This window comes from Cyanistes caeruleus, chromosome 3, assembly GCF_971803275.1.
Source record: "Cyanistes caeruleus chromosome 3, bCyaCae1.hap1.1, whole genome shotgun sequence".
Taxonomy (NCBI): Eukaryota; Metazoa; Chordata; class Aves; order Passeriformes; family Paridae; genus Cyanistes; species Cyanistes caeruleus.
In genome coordinates this window covers 24,514,254-24,534,397 of record NC_141703.1, presented here as the reverse complement: position 1 = coordinate 24,534,397, position 20,144 = coordinate 24,514,254, and the positions used below count along the sequence as shown (strand labels likewise).

Here is a 20,144-nt window from a genome sequence, read left to right as displayed (position 1 = left end):
GCTGCTCATCAGCAGAAGCTCCAGGACACTGCAATCAAGGGAGCAGCACAGATTTGCCCCTCCTGGGAGCATGGTTCTAAACTTTATACAACCATACCAAATAAATTTATGGCAAGATAAATTAATTTTGTGCTGGGTTAACATATAGCAATACTTGCTCTTGCTCTGTGTGTTTCCAGAACAACAGCAAAAATTACTGCATTACATAAAGTGGCCTGGCTTTATAAATTCTATAAGTTTTACCTCTGTGTCAGTGTAAATGAGAGCACAGAGAGACCTAAACATGTAGGGATTAGTTCAGCTAAGATGTCCCTTATAGAGAACATAATTACTTTCCAACCTATACTTAATTTTTCCTCTTATATAATGCAATTGCAAATGAAGAGAGTATTTAAAATATGTTCATATATAAATTGCAGATAACATCCACCTGTCCTTTAGTAGTGACATGAATTCATTAGTTTTCCTTTACCTGTTCACCTTTTTCTCCATAGAAGCCAAGGCCCCTGTTGCCCTGAAAAAACAATAAGTCAATGTTTACCAAGTGTATAACTCTAATCTAAAATTCAAATTTAAACATGCTTAAAGGCCTTTTCATGCTTACAAGTCTGTACAATACCACTGAAGAACTGCTATCAAATAATAGTCAAGGTTTACCTTGAAGTATTTTTATAGATTTAGAAGTAATTTTACAGACCTAAACTTTTAGAAAGACAACTCTATTTAAAATCTCATGCTACCAGTTCTTTGAGTCATCCACTGAGTAATGTCATGAAAAGATCAAGCATTTCTTCTGAAAGATTCTTAATAGCACTGAATGCTAAATAAAAACACCTAAATGGGCTGGAACAATGAACTCATATATTTTTTCCATGGAGATAAAATTGAATATTGTGAAGACTGCAAGGATTCTCTGTTCATGGGAAGCTACTGTGACTACAGTAGCAAATTAAATCTGGCTCTAGAACTGATTTAATCTTTTCAGGGTAGGTGATCCCAGTGTAAGATTAACTTCCCATGGTATGCAGCCAACAAAAGAAAGTCTTGTGCTACACAGTCTTTGGTGCAGCCTATGGTTCTTTCTTTCACCGCCTCAAGTAGGTCTTGAATAAACCTCAGCAACACAAAATCAACATGAACAACCCTGACACAAGGACTTACTTGTGGTCCTGGGGGCCCTGGGGGTCCTGGTGGTCCCTGGGGAAGCACAAGAGGGGGAGCGAGTTACTTGTTGCTTTCTAATCAATGCATGCAGGAGTTGACTCTGTCTGAAACCTAAGTATGTATTTAACAGGGAGTGTATTCCTCAGCATCCCATGTGCTACTGTCACTATATTAGCTGTATTTACCATTCTGAAAAATACCTTCTTAAGTCACATTGTAATCTTTCTGAACAGAATAATGGCAGTTACCCAGCCTAGATCTAATGAAAACCCATTTTCTCAAGTAATAAGAACTTGTGCTTTAGGATCCTGACTAAGCAACATTTTAAGCTCATACCAAAAGTTAAGCACATCTTTAAGTGCTTCACTGGGCTGCAGTTTTGGTACTGTATTGGTCTGTAAGGGGACTGAACTACCCACAGGCATCTCAGATTACCTACTTGGAATTGTACAGAATAAAGCCAAAGGAAGATGGTGGAAAATGAAACAAAACAGGACCCGTATCTGCCAGAGGCTTACAAGAGGTAGGAAAGCCATGAATTGAAGAGACAACCTCCCTTGCTTCAGTCAGCTATGCTGGTTAACAGGCTTCAAAGGGCTCTACATTAAAAACTCTGCCAAATGAGGGAAAGCTGGGGTGAATAAGAAGCATGAGCTGTTCAGTTCATGGTGAATGAGTGGAACAGAAAGGAGAGAAGGTTGCAGATAGAACTGTCCACCTACTGTGCCCTGAAGGGGATGTTAGCTGCATAATGCAAAATCAAACCTAACTTGCAAGGAAAAGATAGTAACATTCAGGTGAGACCTGAACTTTTTACGCACCTCTGCCTTGCTTTGTGTGCACAGACACTAGACTTGTTCTGAAAAAAAACGTGCTTTTGAATCACTTTACTTGAGTAATTTTTGAGCTACTGCCTAATCTACCGGGCGGATGCACTGCACAGGGCATCCCATAACCTGGAGAGCCTACAGGGACCTGGGGGAGCCACACCTGCCTTCCTGCACTGCCCAGCACTTAGAGAAGAGCAATGATGCAAACTCAGACCTGAGAAGTGCTCCCGGGTCTCTCTCACAGGTGAGTCATAGCTTTAGAGGCAGTAAATAAAGTTGGATGTATTTTTCTCAAAAGAGATGTTGCCAATATGGTAACCAGAGGGATGTAGGTGTGGGGCCTCCCCATGACAGGGGCTCTGAAAATATATGGTTCACAGCACTCCAAACATCCCAGAAACAACACTGGGATTATGAGCAGGCTGGGCTCCTGTGTGAAGCTCTGAGCTTCTGTGGGTTTGCTCTAAAGAAAAAGTAATTAAAGGACTGATTTCCCTTCAGGAGGACAAGTGAGAAAGAAAAGGTGCAGTTTACTCTAGGTGATAAAACAGGTCAGTGCAGAAAATTAACTTTGAAAGGCTTAGCATGCTGTGGGTTTAGGGTCTTTTTCGTTTGGTTTAGCCTGGGTTTTTTTGGGGTTTGGGGTGGAGGGGGTGTCCCTGAAAACAGCTATGGAGGCTATGAGTCAGATGCCCTGAATTAATTTTTTGCCTCTCAGATCAGGGATGTAAAGCAGGTCCAAAGTAAATTTTGACAAGACAATGAAAAGAGCAAATGCTACAAACTTGTATTACAGGAAAATAAAAGAATCTTAAAGAAAATTAAATCTATTGAATTTGACTAGCTGCTTCTCACCCATAAAACTATTAACCATGGAAATAAGAAATGTAGAAATTGTATCTGGAGAGAACACAGTCTTCTCAATGCTGTAAATGATGATTTTGAAAAAAATTTAAAAAATCACTGAATAATAATTTAAAGATAAAATTACTTTCTAAATACCATTCAATCTCCTGGGGAAGTATAGTGAGAAAATATACGTATTCTTTATGAGCAGAAAAGATAAAATATTCAAGTAATTATATTTCTGATAACTCAGTGTAGTTAACCTTCCAAGGAAGTTAAAAAAATACAATATGAATCAAAAGCCTCTGACAGCACAGGGCAAAAACCCCTGTACCTCTTTCTGCAATATTCATCCCGCAGTGTCTCATAGTGCTTTTTAAAAGGTTTCACATCCATTGAGACCTTCTTGCTATTTCTAACCTAGGTTACAATCCAACAGAATGGAACTTGCTGAGATAATTCTTCTGTTTGGTTAATTTTCTAGACAACATAATTTAAATATACTTACTGGTCTTCCTCGCTGTCCTCTTGGACCAACAGGTCCCTGAATACCCAGTGTACCTGGAGGTCCCTTTAAATAAAAAAATCCACCAACTATCAATAAATGTTGTTCTGGTATTAGTTACTGCTGACTCTTCATCACATCCACTGTAACGCTACTTACTGGAAAACCAATGAACCCTGAATCCCCAGGATCTCCCTGAAAAAAAAACCATAAGAGAAAGAAAGGAGTAAAAATGCAGTGAATTCTATATACAAAATGGAATAAAATCTTTTTATTGCTCATTATTTTTCTTCTCACTCAAACAACTAATTATAGCACGCCATGTTACTCAAACCCTTCTTTACTGATGGATTCCACAGAGATGTTGAGATAACTGAATGTGGGCCACACAGATTTCATACCTTATAGATATGGTTCAATTGCATGTAATAGAAGGGTACAAAGGATACAAAGTTGGGTACAAAGTTTGCTAATGAAGTTAGGGATCCAAACTACAAAGTTGAACTATACAACAGACCACGCTGAATTTATTTTTTAAAAAAATCCTACCTAACCAGTGGCTTAATTAGGGCTATAACCTTAGCTGAAATGTCCAAGCTCATTTTTGTGAGTTGCATGGGAATGACTGAATCATTTTGATTCTCTTCTGAGTCACTAAAAGCATTTGGAACATACTGTTTTCAGTGACCACATATTTTAACTTCAGTACATGCTGAAATGTTTTTGGAAATTAGAACCAAAAATGTTCTAGCCTAAAGACCTTTCAACACACATAAATAACGTGGCATTCAGTCCAAACACCTTCAATCATTTTAAGTAGCATCTTAACTGCCTGGTTAATTTGGGTTTAGTTAACAGAATAATTTGTGGAACCAAGTACTTTCTGAAATGAATACAGGTGTCAGTAGCCATCCTTGGCCACAATACAGTTGAGCATTTCTTAAACATTACTTAATCACTCCTGACTATTAACTGCAGATCTGAAGATTTTCTAAAAGGAAAAGAGGTTTCCATAAAAAATACAGGCAACTTACAAATATGTCAAGAGAAATACCTATTTTGGCACTTACTGCTGGCACAAAATACACACAAAAAATGTCAGCAGATCCCTTCTGTGCTGAGTATAGCTCAGTTGTAGCTTTAAAATCAGCCACAATTTATACTCTACATATGTAATCCCTTATCTCCCTCTTATACCTTCAAATAATGCAAGATTATATATATACATATATATATATATATATATATATATATGAGAAAAAGATGCAAGTGATTACAAAACATAAAAAAAATTAAGGATTAGACAAAGTAAAAGAAGCCATTGGAATACTTGGGGTTTAATAAATAACTAAATAAAATATTGAAGGATATTTGACCCTAAGAAAATCAAACACTTGCATGAAAATTTTACAGGAAGGATGCTAATAGTAACCAGAACCATTCTATGGAAAAACCTATGGCAAAGAAAAAATTTTGCCATGCAGGATACAAAGGCAATCATTGGATAAAGAGGGAAATACTTGACCTACATCATCTCCAGTGCCTTTGCAATCCACCTATAGGCTGACATTCCCTGGAAATAACTGAATTTGAATTTTTTGCCTTGGACATCATATAAACTTTGCTGCAACCAGAGAAAGCAGAAGCTGCCTTTCAAAGCCTGCAAAAAATCAAAGTGGGCCTCTTGGTACTGTGCCCATCAGAGTATAAGAAAAATTTACTCTCCATCACATGTCTGAAAAGCGGTGCTGGGCAAGAATAACAGCTGGGAGTTAGAGACGCACCCTGTGTCGGCTGATGATCTCCGGCGCTACTATGTACGGCTCTCCCTTCTGGCCCTTGGGCCCTTGGACTCCCTGGAGGTGACCAGAAAAACCAAAACACAATGTAAGCTCTCACACCATCTCTGTAAACATGTAAACAGCCAAGAGCTAAATGAAAAATGTTTGTTGGTGTTTTCGTAAGTGTACATAAACACACTGCAGTTTAGAGGTAGAGACTATGCCTACCTTCGGAAATTTATGGTTTAGAAAAAAATGTGTAAACCCTTAGAGTATGTAAAAGAATGAATTTCTAAATTTTGGGGAGAAACTCCCCATTACCAGGGAGTGATGTAATGGGTTAGCACCTTCTAGCTAGAGCTGATGCTTCACTTCCCAGGGCTGACATGTGCCCTGTAAATGCTGTAAATCCAGGAGCCCCACTGCTCACCTCAGCATGATCTTGTGTATCTCACCATGAAAAGACAATACTTTGGCCATGGGGCATGGAAGAAAAGAATACTTTCATCAGCAATTTTGAGTTTAATATTATATTATCGCTGTTGATTAAAGCTGCACAGGTTTTCCTACAGTAATCTCTCTGCAAGACCTGTGTGACAGGGATAGCTTGAGCAGACCTTCTGGCCCTGGCTGCAATGCAATGACCAAACAGTGCAGTGTGTCCATGCTGAGTCTGCACAAATGCTCTGCTGGGCCAAAAAGCCCCACATTCCCTTTGAAAGAAATGTCCCAATAACCCAACCCAGGTGTGAGTGAAAGTCACTCCAGCAATTCTCTTAGCTTCAGATACTCACTTATTGCCAGCTACTTACAATGCTACCAGGGAAACCAGAGAGTCCAGGAGTTCCCGGGTCACCAGGGTCACCTGCTGTCCCATTACAGCCATCATGACCTGGTTTCCCCCTTGGTCCTGGCTGGCCTGGATGACCCTGTTGAGGGAAAAAAAAAAAGTGTTTATCTGTCCATCTGTTTCTAGTTTTCCTTTTCCTGTAGTCACAAAGTATTTAGACATTCTCACATTAAGCCCAAGGCTTGGATCCATGGGAAACTAGGATTTTCAAAGACAGAAACAGACAGTGCCTTTTTTTAATATAGCTGCAGCCTGAACCAGATGCCCCAGACAGCATGAAAAAACGAGTAGTGAAGGACCTCTCAGAAAGGGTAAGAAAGCTATGTTCAATGCAGGCTCTGTTATGCAGAGAACTAAGCCAGATGAGGCTGCTGTGCAGGGATCCACCAAGAACTGAGATTGTTAAGCATTTCAGTGCCTCGCACTGGAAGAGTGGGAAGAAATATTCCTCACTGAGTTTCAACAGCTTCAAAGCCAGGAAAAAAGTCAAAGATGCCACTGGAGCTAGATTGAGTGTCATGATGAGGCTGTGAATATGGAAGAAAACAGCAGGGCTCAAAGGTAGCAAACTGGGGACATTCCAAGGCCTTGACACAGAGCTGTTACTCAAATTGTATTTTCATTGCTGTTCCTACATTCACCTTAACTGCTGTTGCTTCTCGTTTGCACTGAGGTTGATGAGAAGCAAATCTTCCCTTGAGGAGCTCTTTGTTCCAGCAGGCTCAGTCACATAAAACCAGAAATGAACATAAAACATTTCTCCCTTCTCCTTTGTCTATAGCAAGACTGTTCTCTTGGCTTTTGCTCCGTTGTTTAGAAAAAACAGACGAATATTCATGTCCTTACTCAGCTCCACTAAATACTCCTCATCCCAGAAGAGACTCAAGTCTTGCCACCATTCTCTCTCGGCTCCCAGCCCCACATCCTAGCACTGTGCAATTGTGGTTTGTTCAGGTGTCTATCTGCCTGCCTTCCCGTGGGCAGTGAAAAAAATGGCTGAAAAATATAAGGGTGCTTGAAGGGCAGCGGAGCTCCAAGAGAGTACACAATGAAAATGCAGGTTCAAGCTCTGTCTGAAGGTATTTATCCCTCACAATGCAATGAGCAAAGGTCAGGGAGGTAGGGCTGAAAAAGAAAACATGCCCAGGTAAAGAGAAGCAGTTCAGCTACAGCAACACTGGGCTTCACAGGGGGGCAATTTACTCTGCTTCCCAGGATGTTACAGTGCTTAGAAAAAAACACAGCATGATGCAGTGAGATGAACAAGATCCTTGGCTCAGGAGTGTTAATAGAAATGGCAAATATGGTCGTCTTTTTTTCCTTAAAGAGTGAGAAAGGGGGAGACAAGGAAGATTGTGAGAGAGAAATCCCTGAAACTTGATAGGAAGCTCTTCTGGAAACAAAAGAGGGTGAAAGCAGAGTGGATGTGGATGCGTGGGCTGCAAAGCGGGGCCCCGGTGTCAGAGAGCACTACAAAGGAAACCCAAGCCTGGGAACTCTGTCCAGGGATTCCAGTGACTCAGATTTCTTTGTTATTTTATGACACAAGATGTAAAGAAGTGTAGGCTGGGAAAATACTGTGCTATGAACTTTACCCGGTTTTCCTCTTGGAGTGTTTCAGTTTCATAGACCTGGTCAATTTGTTCAAAGTTTTACACTGTTTAGTGATCAGTAAGATTTTAAAGACAATCTAAGGCATGACACATGAGCTTATATAAAGCAAATTAACCATAGATAGCATTCTTAAATTCAGTGGTCATTATATGAGCTTTGCAAATCAGAAATAATTAGGAATGACCAACTCAGATCCTTCATTCACAAGAATAAGAGTTGTGAAGCACTTATGTCACAGGTCTTTCCTACAAAAGAACATTAGCTGGGTAACCTCCAAAGACACAGGAAACTTCTATCCTTTTCTGCCCCTTTTACAAGGGGATTTCTCCATAGGACAGAGCAAATGGACCTTAATTATCTGAGGGAATGAGAGGGAGCACAGATTTTGCTCTTTTGTTGTGCATCTGCAGTTCCATTCACTTCAGAAAATGTCCTTAGCTGAAAAGTGTGTACGTGGCTGATGCAGAATTTAACCCAGACATTTTAATTAAAGTACAAAGGCTTTAAGCTAGCCTGCAATATTTGCATTTGGTGATTTCTTAAAGATGAAGTAACCCTCTACTTACAGGAATGCCATCTGCTCCGGGGAATCCAGTGACTCCTCTTTGTCCCTAGAGTGAAACAACACAATTAAAATGATGTTCTGCTAGCATTTTGCTTGTTAGCTAGAACATTTGATATTCAAAAATTACCACTTCTCCTTTGGGTCCAGTTATTCCTGGGTATCCTCTTTCACCTTTGTGACCTTTGGGACCTTGCACTCCTGGGATCCCCATCAATCCTGGTGGTCCAGTGAATCCCTGTGATCCAAGAAGTCCTGGCTGGCCCTGATAAAAACAATAAAACAGCATTTACATAGGAACAGTTGTGATGTGTGAAGCTGGATAAGTTATCACTGCTGCAACAGAGTCAATCTCTCAAAGAAAAAATAAACACAGAATTTCTTTCCATCCCAGCCGGCCAGGGTCTTTGATAAAAGTCATCTGAAACACCACACAGAGAAACTCCAGCAGCCGTGACTATTCTGCACATGTGGTCACAAAATTAACACATGGATATTAGCATCCAAATCAATATTCACTACTTCACTCTTCATAGCCACTCTAAGAAAAAACAGTTTTCTTTGGAATGAGGATTCTCAGGAGCCATTCTCCTACAATATAATGCATGATGCTACAAACAAGTAAAATATGCTTAACTGTGAAATTTGCTTATTGGCCATATTTATTACTAGTGGCATCTGATATTTAATGGCAGGAATTTCTGCCTCTTTAGTGACAATATTTCTACTCAGCAGTGGAGCCCGAAAATGATGGGACATGCATGGATCCACACAGGTTGAAGAGTTGCACACAGGGCTCTCTGGTCATTTTCCCTTCCAGTGCTGGGTCGGCTCTTCACGCCACTTCAACCATTGTTTAAAAATAATCCCTGCTGGCTGCCAACATCACAAGGCTCAAAAGGGGAAAAAACAATTTTGAAATGACACAATGGTGGTTTAAGTAATGGATTGTGACAGTATGTCTGAGACCTGTGAACTGAAGTATTTGAATATCATTCCAGACGTAGCGTCACTAAAGGCACACATGTTTTGCATGTACTCACTGCACTAATGACATTAATAGTACATTGCTGCAATCTTTTCTGGAGAAATATGTTTTAAATGGGGCAAAGCACCATTTACCAAGACATTCCAATTAAGTCAAATCTAATGAAAGTTGTTTTTAAAATGCAATTAGATTTTTTTCACACACCAGGCTGGAACAGCACCAGTATCTCACAAAGGAGAACTACAGCAAATCATGAAGAAATGCATACATATTTTTACCAAAAAAGCTGATTTAAAAATACTACCTTCTTTTAGTATAAAATATCTTGCCCATGCCTCCAAAGAAAGAACTAGAAGGTGAATGCAATTCCTTTTCAAGAGTTCAACTTCATTTAATGCCATTTAGGTGGAAAGAGGGCAGTGGAGGGACTTGAAAAAAAGAAACCTGAAAATAACGTAATTTCTATGGATCAGAAAGCTGTACCAAAGATACTGAACAATGCCTTATTGATATTAGGAAAAAATTATTTTAGTCTCATAGGCCCATTTGTGATACACTGTAAAAACTTCATAGTCAACAACTATCTAAAATAAACATTTATCTGTGCCATACTTGTCTTCATACCACATACCCCAAACCAATGCTATGACTGAAACACATTTTTTGTAGCTTCAAAAACAAATCAATTTTCCACAGTGCTTCCATGTAAAATGGTTGTCACTGTGGGTAGGTTTTATATTTTAAATCTTATCATATGAATCCATATTAAATTACATCATATGAGTCCATACTGAGAAGCTGACACAGCCAAACAAAGTACAGAACCGAGTGCAAGTCTTTAATTTTGGAAGAAGACTAGGAATGAGCCAATATGAAGGCTGAATTACATGGAGTTCCTTGGGACAAGCCACCAGGATGGATCTTGTACAGTATGGATCTTTTGCTCTGCTGTTGTGACTAATTTGCCCAGACTGATGTTTTAGAAGCAGTGCCAAAAGACAACATGAATTTAAGTGTTTGAGCTGTCAGTGTGAAAGAGATTTCCCTCTGCTTACAACCAAGCCTGACTTTATGAAGTATCCCTACTTTTAAACCAAGTCTGTTCATGTTGATTATTAGGTGCTAAGAGGCCAATGTCTTTTCAGATTAACAAACTGAGAAGGAACAAAGATTACATGAATACCTCTAAAACATGAAAGAACTCATGTTGGCAGGAGGCATAGGTATCTAAACAAGCAGCTGCTCATTTCCTTATGCCAGGCACCACTGGCTACTACAAATGCATCTACCTCCACCAGCAGCAGTTTTTAGATTTTTCAAAATGCAGTGAATCTCTAAAATTTATTCTGTGGAGGTGCAGGTCACAGTAGACATATTTCCTGAGTTGCTTGACTCAAATGGAAAGATGCTGATTAAAAGCACTAGAATAATGACTTAAATCTGCACCAGAATTTTTCAGTGTGAGTTCCAAGATCAAGAAAAGAAAAATCTTTCTTATACCACATTTTCTCCACTTTTCTTACCTATTAAGGCTAAAAATTCAAGTGCATAGGAATTGATAAAATACATATGAGCATGCCCCACAAAACAGTCTTTTTAGGGAAATAGACATTTAATGCATTACAAAAATGGAGTCTGATTTTTTTGGGGGGTTCTTTTGGTAGAGCAGTATAAATTCTCATGCAAATATGAATCAAAAATATTTCAATTTTACTATAAAGCCTTAAAATATTATTCATCACTTAAGGTAGTTTGTTCTTCCTGATGCACTCAAATCTAGAAAAAGGTTAAAAATGAATGGAAGCATATCTATTACATCTGCAAAGAACACAAAAAATTATTCAAATTAATTTGTAGAGATTTGAGTTGGCTCCAGTTGCATGTAATTTCTGAAAATAAATGTTTCAGTTGCTTCTGCAAAAGAAAGGAAGACATGGATTTTGTGCACTGAAAATTCCACTTCATTTTTGGAGTACCTGGAAGCCAGAATAAATAATCCAAATTCCAAAAAAACACTCATCCTCCTGAGGTAAGTAAACTGTCTCTTTAGTTCCCTTCTACCTTCCTTTAGAGGGCAGCTGTCTGTAGGTAGAAGACATGTAAAACTTTTCATTGCAGTTTCTGACAAAAGGCTGGTTATGTTCAGAATTTTCAAATCTGTGCCTGGCTTTCTGTAGAGGCCATGCAGAGCTCCAAGGTGGGATTCCATGGAACATGGTTACCTCTCTTAACTCCTACATCAGATACCACTCTCCCACTTCCAGCCCCATTTTCCTGTCTGGTGTGGAGGAAGCAATAAACAAGGAATGAAAAACAAGGAAGAGGGCTGGGTATCAGCACCATTTCCCCATGCTTTCCTGGTAGTTATCTGGTCATTTGTTTGCCGAGGAATATGGGTTATTTAATATAAAGACAAGAGAATAGATCCTCATGGCACTAGTTTAACACAAGGCTAGAGTCAGAGCTAGAGAAATACTTAATATCATGACAATGCTTGTGTAATTCTTCAGCCAATTAGTACCTCGGCTTGTTAACTGAATTAACTTTGTTAACCTTCATTAACTCAGACATGTCAGCTTTAACTCTGCTTTCTTTATCTTAGATCTTTTGTTGGACAAGTATGTCCCCTTTTCATTAGCAAGTGACCTAAGAACATTCTCTCTTTGGCAAAGGCCACTGGGGAGATTTAAGCAAAGACAATCAGTTTGAAAGGTTCAGTCAAACAAAGCATGACTCAATTGTTAGTCCCAAATACCCGTGTGACACATGCCATGCATGGTACTACTGTGTCTGTGGGTCAGAAATCCTACAGAATTCTCCAAAGCTGTAAAATTGGGTTTGACTTAAAATTTCCAGGTCTTAAAAAGGAAAAAAAAAGAAAAAAAAAAAAAAAAAAAAGAAAAAAAAAAAAAAAGGAAAGCCTAGGAGAACCTATCATCCATGTCATGTTTTAGAAAACTCGTGAAATACTTTCTCTTGTACATGCTCTGGCCCTTGGTGCCCTTCCCATTTCACTAGGGTGAACTCTACCCTAACCCAGAGCATGGCACCATTACCCCACGTCACCCACCACGGGACTCACAGGCCAGTGCTAAGAGGCTCACTGAAGTGTGTGTGGAATGCCATGGCCAGCATCTCTGAGAGAACACATAAAAATAAAAGGAAAAAGTGGGCTGGTGGAATATCTTGAAGGTTAACAAGAAGTTCTTTCCTTGTTTTTATACAAAACCTCTACAACTGTTCAGTTGAATTACAAAGCTCGCAATGTCAGGATATACACCTAAATAGGCAGTCCCTGCTTTGCTCTTCCTTCCTGCAACTTCATCTGACTGGGAAAGGTCTCGCAAAATTCTTGTGGCCAGCTCAGATATTGTGCAAAAATTACTTACAGAGAAAAGAAAAGGTTGGAAATTAGAAAGCCTGGAAGAAATCTCCCCAGAAAATATATGCCATGTTATATATACATTGTCACTTATCCAGTGGCATGCACGAAAGAAAATGCTGCCAAGGTTGTGACTGAATTCAATAACTACATTTTGCAATTAAGTACCAGTGGACGTAAGAAGATCCTGATCAGACTTTTAAATTTGTACTCAATGTTCATGTTTTGCAGCTTGAACTTTAATTTCCAGTTCTTTTACGATCAGTCAGATGAAAGAGATGTCATGTTGCAATACTTTCTTCCTTTTAATTTACTGTTAAATTTACAGTGTGGAAACAAAATCGACAGAGGAGGGTGGGCTAATTTTGAGAGCAACCAAATGTTTGATGTGCTGTACAAAGAGACATGCAATAAATGACAGTACCTGCTCCAAAGGTTTTAAAATACAGGAGTCATGAATTGTTCAGAAATTCACCTACCAGGGTGGAGATACAGAGATATAAGTAAAACTGTTGATTTGCAATAAAGAGGAGACAGAATCAGAGTTTCTACAGAGCTTCCCAGCCACTGAGCCCATTTCTCCATGTTTCATTACAGATAGCCATTTTGCAATTGCTTCTGGTACATGGAATGTGATGATTCAGTATTCCCCACACGGAAATGAGCCTTGTAGACCATCATTTCTTTTAACAGTGGACAAAAAGAAAGGAGGTTAATTCCCTGACATTTTAAAAAGGTCACTGGTGAAAGGACAAGTTCATTTCCTGCGGGAAGGGTGATCTGACCATGACAGAAAAGCTGGAGCTGGGATTTTTTGTAAGAGCTCTTAGTCTGGAACGATCCCTGTAAGAACAGATGGAGAAAGGACGTGACAGCAAGGACCTCATTGCACTCCTACTCAGTGAGACCAGCAAGCGGAACAGACAAAAACTCAACAGGGAATAAAATAATTTATAAGAAAAATGAGCAACTTTTGGGCTGATTAAAAGTGCTAACCCAGGAAAAGACATCTCCCCAGGCACGCAAGAAAGAAACAGAAAAGTTTTTAAGTGAAATGCTGGCAAAATGTGGAAAACTGAGTACAAATGTAAGGAATTTGTGATTCTTTCAGGTGGTTTCAGTGGATGTAGTACACTAAAACAATCACTGACCCCTAATAAAAAATGCATGATTTTTGTGCTCCCACCACCCCCAAAGATATAAACTATGAAGAAGAACCTGAAGAACCCTGCTGTGGTTCTTGAGTCAGACTGGGGTGGGCATAGCACCCAGCATTTCTGCTGGAGCATAAATCCAGGAGTTTATGGATTAAACATATTAGAGGGGAATACGTAGGGGAAGGATTTGGGGTTCAGTTCCATGAAGTGCACACTTTGTCAGAAATACTTCACCTATGGTGTTGCATCACTTTGGGCTGAGAGGCAGAGGAAAGCAGACCACGTGGAGCACCTGCTGCCATGGCATGGTTTGGCTCAGCAGCTGCTTCTGGTGGCACTGGGCTGCCCAGTACAGACAATGATGTGCACAGCACCTACCATGGGCAAAGCAGAAAATGGAACATTTCTGTAGCTTCCATCATTATGTTGTTTGGATGGTACCATCCATCTCGGCAACTCAAGAGTTTTGTTTAAGCAAGACTTAAATGCTTTTGTAATTCCTCCTAGGAAGAATAGATCAAAACGATCCATGGAAGGGTAGGAAATACAAACACACAGGGCAAAACACAACCAATGCTAGCCACTGAAGAAAAAGATCTTCTGAGAGAAAGAAGTCCTGAAGTTTGTGCAGGCTTGGTTGTTAAACATATCATCATGTTACTTTATTTCTGTGTCTTCAGGACTGTAGTAATGACTGCTTCCTAAAAGACAGATGCCTTGCAAGCTGCAGTTTGCAGTGAGCATTCAGAAGCTCCTCACTAGATGGCACCAGCCATTGCTGCTGCACACAGCCCCCACCACTGCAGGTGCAGGATTCCAGACCATGGTACAACCTTCAGGAAATCTGATAAGGAGTTCAGATAGGGTCAAACTGTGCTGGAGCGAGGTCTGAGGCAACAAAAGCAGAAGGTTTTTGCCAAAATGTCTCGAAGTGAGATAGCTGGGGAGGTGCAAATGAAATGGAATTAAATGTATCATGCAACTGAGCAGCATGGCTGCCTGAAGTGAAGGTGCTCTGTCATTCAACCTATATTTTGTACGGTAGGCAAATTTGATCTTCTACAAGAAATGAGAAAAACTTATTCTCTTACTTCTTCATTGGAGTTACATTTACATTTACTATCACAGGCTTGAAAATTCTCAAATTTATCTTCTGAACCTGTATTTTTAGTGCAGGGCTGGCATTAACTTCTGCCACCACACTGATACCAAAAAGGGAGTCTTATTCTGATATTTCAGACATTTGGTAACAACACAGTTACCAGTGTACCATGGTACCAGGAAGAGATGGGTTGTCTAACTAGAATATCGATAAGCAAATCAAACAAATCTTTCTCTTGTGGCTTATCATGATATTAAATTCTTAAACAGAGAGCAGTATTGACAGAGTCAGGAGGTGTTAACAAAAGAGTACATAACTAATGGTTATTTCTACTTTTTTTTCTTGTTTTGCTACTTTAGAGGAGGTTATTTAGCTGAGTTTCACATTCCAGCTTTTATTCTCAGAAAAGACTTTTCTTCTCATTTGTTAACAAGTTGTTTTTTTGTTTTTTTTTATTTATAACGAAAGTAAACAAAAATTTATAAAATTTGTTAAAAATAACTAAAAAATGAGGCTAGTTCAGCCTAGTGGCATGGCAACAATGTGACTTCTTTTAACTTCATTGTCTGGACATACGACATTTTCTCTCACAGGACAGTGGTGACCAAATGACTTTAATTCCAGAGCAATGATTCAGCTTGCAGAAGGGTGGCTTTTTTTTTTTTTTTTTTAAATAAAGGAAGGAATACACATTAAATCTTCATGAAAAAAAGGAACTATGAAAGCATTCCCTTTACCAGAAGCCACATCCCTTTTCTGTACTCAGTAATGAAATAATTTTGTACTGTTTTCTGTTCCCACGGTTTGATCTAATTTGTGATCTTCCAGAAAGCTGCTATGTCACCCAAGAAGATAAAACATGTGCAAAAGTAAATACATGCTGGAATGTAGGTCAAGAACTCAAAAGAACCAGTTAATAGTTTCTTCATGTCACAAAATACACAGGAGTAAATGTCAGAAATGCTTTCTGTGCTTTGCAGTGCTTCTGTAGTAGTCTGGGACCACAGCAATGGTCTCTCAAAGAAAAGCATCAGAAAGGACAAGTCTAGACAAAACCACATGAGGATTCCCATATTAAACCTTCAGAAGGTTATTGCATAGAGGAAAGGAGAAGAGGAACGTGGACAAGATGTGGGAAAGAAGCGTTGGGCAGAGGCAAAGGGTGGTTTTGTTTGCAGATTCAGTAAGGGGATATCTCTGAAAGTACAAAGCAGAATCTCTGCTGAAGTAGGACTAAACAGACAAACTAGGAAATTTAGGATCAGAATTAAGACATATATATATATTAGCAAATACATCTCTCTAGTCAGCCTGCTCCACTGAATTATGTGAGAAGACTTGGAATGACTTGAAAGCCACTGAATTTTTTTAAGTATTTCAATGAAGACATTTAGCTACATAGTGTACTACATATGTAGTACATAGTGTAGTCATTAAAAGCTCCCACCAGGTGCAGGTGATACCTCATGGCATGATATTCTAATGCAGCTATTCAAACTAAGTCAAAGAAATGCACCTGAATGTGCCCATTTTTCTTAGGTGTCTAAAAGGAGCCCAGGTCTCTAGCTCAAAAGCTGACCTCACATCACTGCTATCTAAACTGTGCAAGAAGGCAATACCTCAAAAGATCAAGCCCCAAAATTGTGGATTTAGCAGTTAGAATTAAGACTGAAATGAAAACTGTGCCACATGAAAAGGAAGCTGATATAAATGCAATAAATTTACTTAACCTGGCAGGCATTATATGGCAGAGAAGTTGCTACTGGTAGTACAAAACAATAGGATTTTCTTGGAAGTTAGAAATACTTCAGCATTAAAGAGTAATCAGATGATAATGGTGTGTGCTCAAAAGCATATCCATTTATTCCATGTAAGCCTGAGAGTGGAAATGCAGTTAACAGAACCACTCACTTTATGTTGGTTAAACTGAGACCACCAAGCTAAGACAACTACACAATCAAAAAAAACCCTACTTCACTGATATGTAAATACTGTTCCTTTGACTACCAGCTAAATTCTGTTTTTGAGAAAGAGGTAACTAAAGTTATATTTCGAGATGTCAACTTTAAATGAACTTGAATGAACTTGAATGAGCTAATGATGTTTCACAGAGCACTAAAATGACATTGATTTATACTTGTCAAATGTTCATTACTATGTAATTAATTGGAGAAGGTTAGTTTGCTAGCTGACCAAAAATTCACCAGAGAGGAAAATCATCTTGCCAAATATGCTCTTATAACTAGTCAATTATCACATTGATGGGTGTGGACAAGGAGCAGGAGGAAGCAGGGAACTCCCAGTTACTCTGTGACATCTGCTGTACCACACTCATGTAAAGGAGCAAACTTTTGTCATGATGCCTATTAAATGTGTGATTAAACACTTGGAGGACAGCAAATACCTTATATGTTTTTAGCACAATGAATACATTTATAGAACAAAATTCTGTTCATTCAACATGGGTTTTTACATGATCAAAAAGTCAAAAAAATTTCCATAGAATGCACCATAGAATGCAGTGCAATCTCCCTACTCTGCTAGTATCTGCACCAAAATTACTTTTTTAAAGTTCTTTTCATTCATTCCATTCATTTTATTAACATCATAATATTAAGATCAGCTGCTTTCTGGGACTTTTTAAAAGCATACTTCACACATATTGCCAAAAACTTGGATAACACAGTCAGTTGGATAGCTGTAAGGTTGCTTCTTGGCTAACTGGGCTTCTCAAGGCAAGACAACAACCAGCACCTGCTTGAGTTAGAACATTCAGTCATAGACACAAGAGCCAATCTTCCAGCCCAACTGCTTTCAAACAGCTTTCAGTGGTGTGTGGGAGTGTTCTCAAGATCCTAAAATTCAGGAAGTTCAACACAGATGTTTTCTGTCAGTAGGCGTTGGAAGCACCAATAGTAACATCTGTTCACTTTTCATATTTGTGAGAACATTTTCTTTTCGGTCCAAAAACCATTCGCTGTTGAAATTTCCAAATTGTGCAACTGGCCAAAATGTTAAGCTCATTAGGCTCCATGAGTTTAAGAGTATGTGAAAATTAAAACCCCTGCAGGAGTTCAGCCTATCGTATGCCAATTTTTCCATTCTGTGTTCTTCTGTTTAAACAAAATCGTAACTATTTTTGTGGTGGGAACAGCTATCAAAACTGACTTGATCATGCAAATAGAAGTTACTACTGGCTGTTTAAACTATAGAAAGAATTCAATTCTCTTAAAAAGGCTGTGACTTTTTAGTAATTTGTGTACTGGGATACCCTCTCCACATGGGAGCCCAGAACATATGTTCTAGCAGCATGTACAAGGGACTTGGTACAGACCTTCGCACTCCGGTCATGGGAATTTACAGTTTGGGACAGTCTCCGAGTTCCTGACAAGGCCAGATGATTGGCTCTGAACCACCAGGAAGGACGGTGGGCTTTAAGGCAGATGTGTGCAGTAATATGAAGAGTCATTGTTGATACAGAATCGGACACAGCTTTTTTTTTTCTCCTAACTCTTCTAGACAGATTTCTCTCAAGAGCAGTAGGGTGCTGTGATATCATCTGAACAGAGTTTGTACAGTTGTTTCCTCTACAGGATTTCCCAATCTTGATCTATCAGTGTAAGTACTCTAGAAATTTCAGTAACTGGGGCTCTGTTGAAACCTGCTGTTTGAGTCAGCTTACACTGAAGCTAAATCAACCTTTATGCATTTCAGTGTATGTGGCTTATTAACATCACAAATATTCTAACGCAATCACTTTGATGGTTGTTAAGCTGGACCTGCCTTCATGTTGGGTTTGTCTCCAGAATCAACAAACAGTCTAAATAAACTGTAATCTACGAGAAGTCTTCAGTTAATAAATAGAAATGCTGAAAATTATCAGCAATTGTCTTTTATATCACACAGTTATGTACCCTGCCCATATTCACAAGACGTTTTTTAAGAGTTGGCAGTACAAGATCAAGCTGAATGATCATCTAGGGAAGCTAAATTATTTGGGGGAAGTATCATGGCAACTGATTACTTGGAGAACTCTCTGTGATTCTGTGAAGTCTTTCTTCTTCCTTTTTTCTTTGAAGTCAGGCAGAAGGAGAGTAAAAATATTTTCCTTTGAATCATGAAGAAAATAATTCTGTATCATTTATCCAAAAAGTATGAATGTAACTTGTGATAACAGTCTTGGAGAGGGTCAAGGGTGGAATATAAACTTTAACAAGAAGGCTCTCCAGATCCATTACAAAATATCTAGTTTTTCTAATAGACTCAGTTTGAGGTAGCACTAATGGGGGCCAAGAGTGCCCACACATCTTCTGCAGATTCCAAAATCTCATCACTCATGGGAAAGGATGTTCTGGAGAACATCAGCAGCAGACAGTTCCACAGCTGTTCAAGCAGAAAGCCTATTTATCATTTCAAATGTTGATTTCAAAAGCTACTGGAAATTTTTTAACCATTTATTGTAGGCAGTATGGGCTATGGAGCTTCCTCAGTAGAGGATCGGGATAATAATCAGAGCAAACCATTTTGTTTGATCATAAAATCATAGAATGCTTTGGACTGGAAGGGACCTTAAAAATCATCTCATTTCAACCCCGTTACTAAGGGCAGGAATACCCTCTACTGCACCAGACTGCACAAAGTCCCATCCAAATTTGAACAATTCCAGGGATGGAACGTCTACCATCTCTCTGGGCAAACTCTTCCACTGCCTCACCACCCTCACAGTAAAGAATTCCTTCCTAATATCTAATTTACACTTGCCCTCTTTCAGTCTAAAGCAAATACCACATGCCCTTGTGAAAAGTCCCTCTCCAGCATTTTTGTAAGCATCCTTTAGATACTGGAAGGCTGCTAAAAGATCTCCCTGGAGCTTCTCCAGGTTTAACAGCCCCAGGTCTCAGCTTGTTCTCATAGGAGAGGCGTTCTGGCCCTCTGATCACCTTTGTGGCCCTCCTCTGGACTTCCTCCAACAGGTCCATGTCCTTCTCATTTTGAGGGACCCAGAGCTGGACTCCAGTCTGGACCTCACCACAGCAGAATGTGGAGGGAGAATTACCTTCCTCAACTTGATGGTCACATCACCTGGTTTTGATCCAGCACAGGATGTGTTGGCTTTCTGGGCTGCAAGGATGCAGTGTTGTGTCATGTTGAGCTTCTTGCCCACCAACACCCCCCAGTCATTCTCAGGGCTGCTCTCAATCTGGTCATCCCCCAGCCTGTATTGACTGAGCTATTCCGACCCAGATGCAGCACCTTGCTGTTGAACTTCACGAGCTTTTCACACTGGATGGCATCCTTCCCCTCCAGCACGCTGACCACACCACAGCTTGGTGCCATCAGGAGACTTGATGAGGGTGCACTTA

At 39.4% G+C, this 20,144-nt stretch overlaps 1 protein-coding gene across 3 annotated transcripts in view; it reads right to left on the bottom strand.

Moving 5' to 3' along the window:
* Positions 1 to 20,144, bottom strand: part of COL4A2 (collagen type IV alpha 2 chain) — a 139,102-nt gene that overhangs the window by 42,429 nt on the left and 76,529 nt on the right. For all 3 annotated transcript variants that reach the window (XM_086880169.1, XM_086880170.1, XM_023918298.2), the window contains 8 exons: positions 8,283 to 8,417; positions 8,157 to 8,201; positions 5,939 to 6,055; positions 5,130 to 5,201; positions 3,505 to 3,540; positions 3,349 to 3,411; positions 1,162 to 1,197; positions 473 to 514 (listed from right to left, as the gene is read on the bottom strand). In XM_086880169.1, the coding sequence (XP_086736295.1) occupies positions 473 to 514; positions 1,162 to 1,197; positions 3,349 to 3,411; positions 3,505 to 3,540; positions 5,130 to 5,201; positions 5,939 to 6,055; positions 8,157 to 8,201; positions 8,283 to 8,417 (546 nt within the window). The remainder of the gene's footprint in view (positions 1 to 472; positions 515 to 1,161; positions 1,198 to 3,348; positions 3,412 to 3,504; positions 3,541 to 5,129; positions 5,202 to 5,938; positions 6,056 to 8,156; positions 8,202 to 8,282; positions 8,418 to 20,144) is intronic.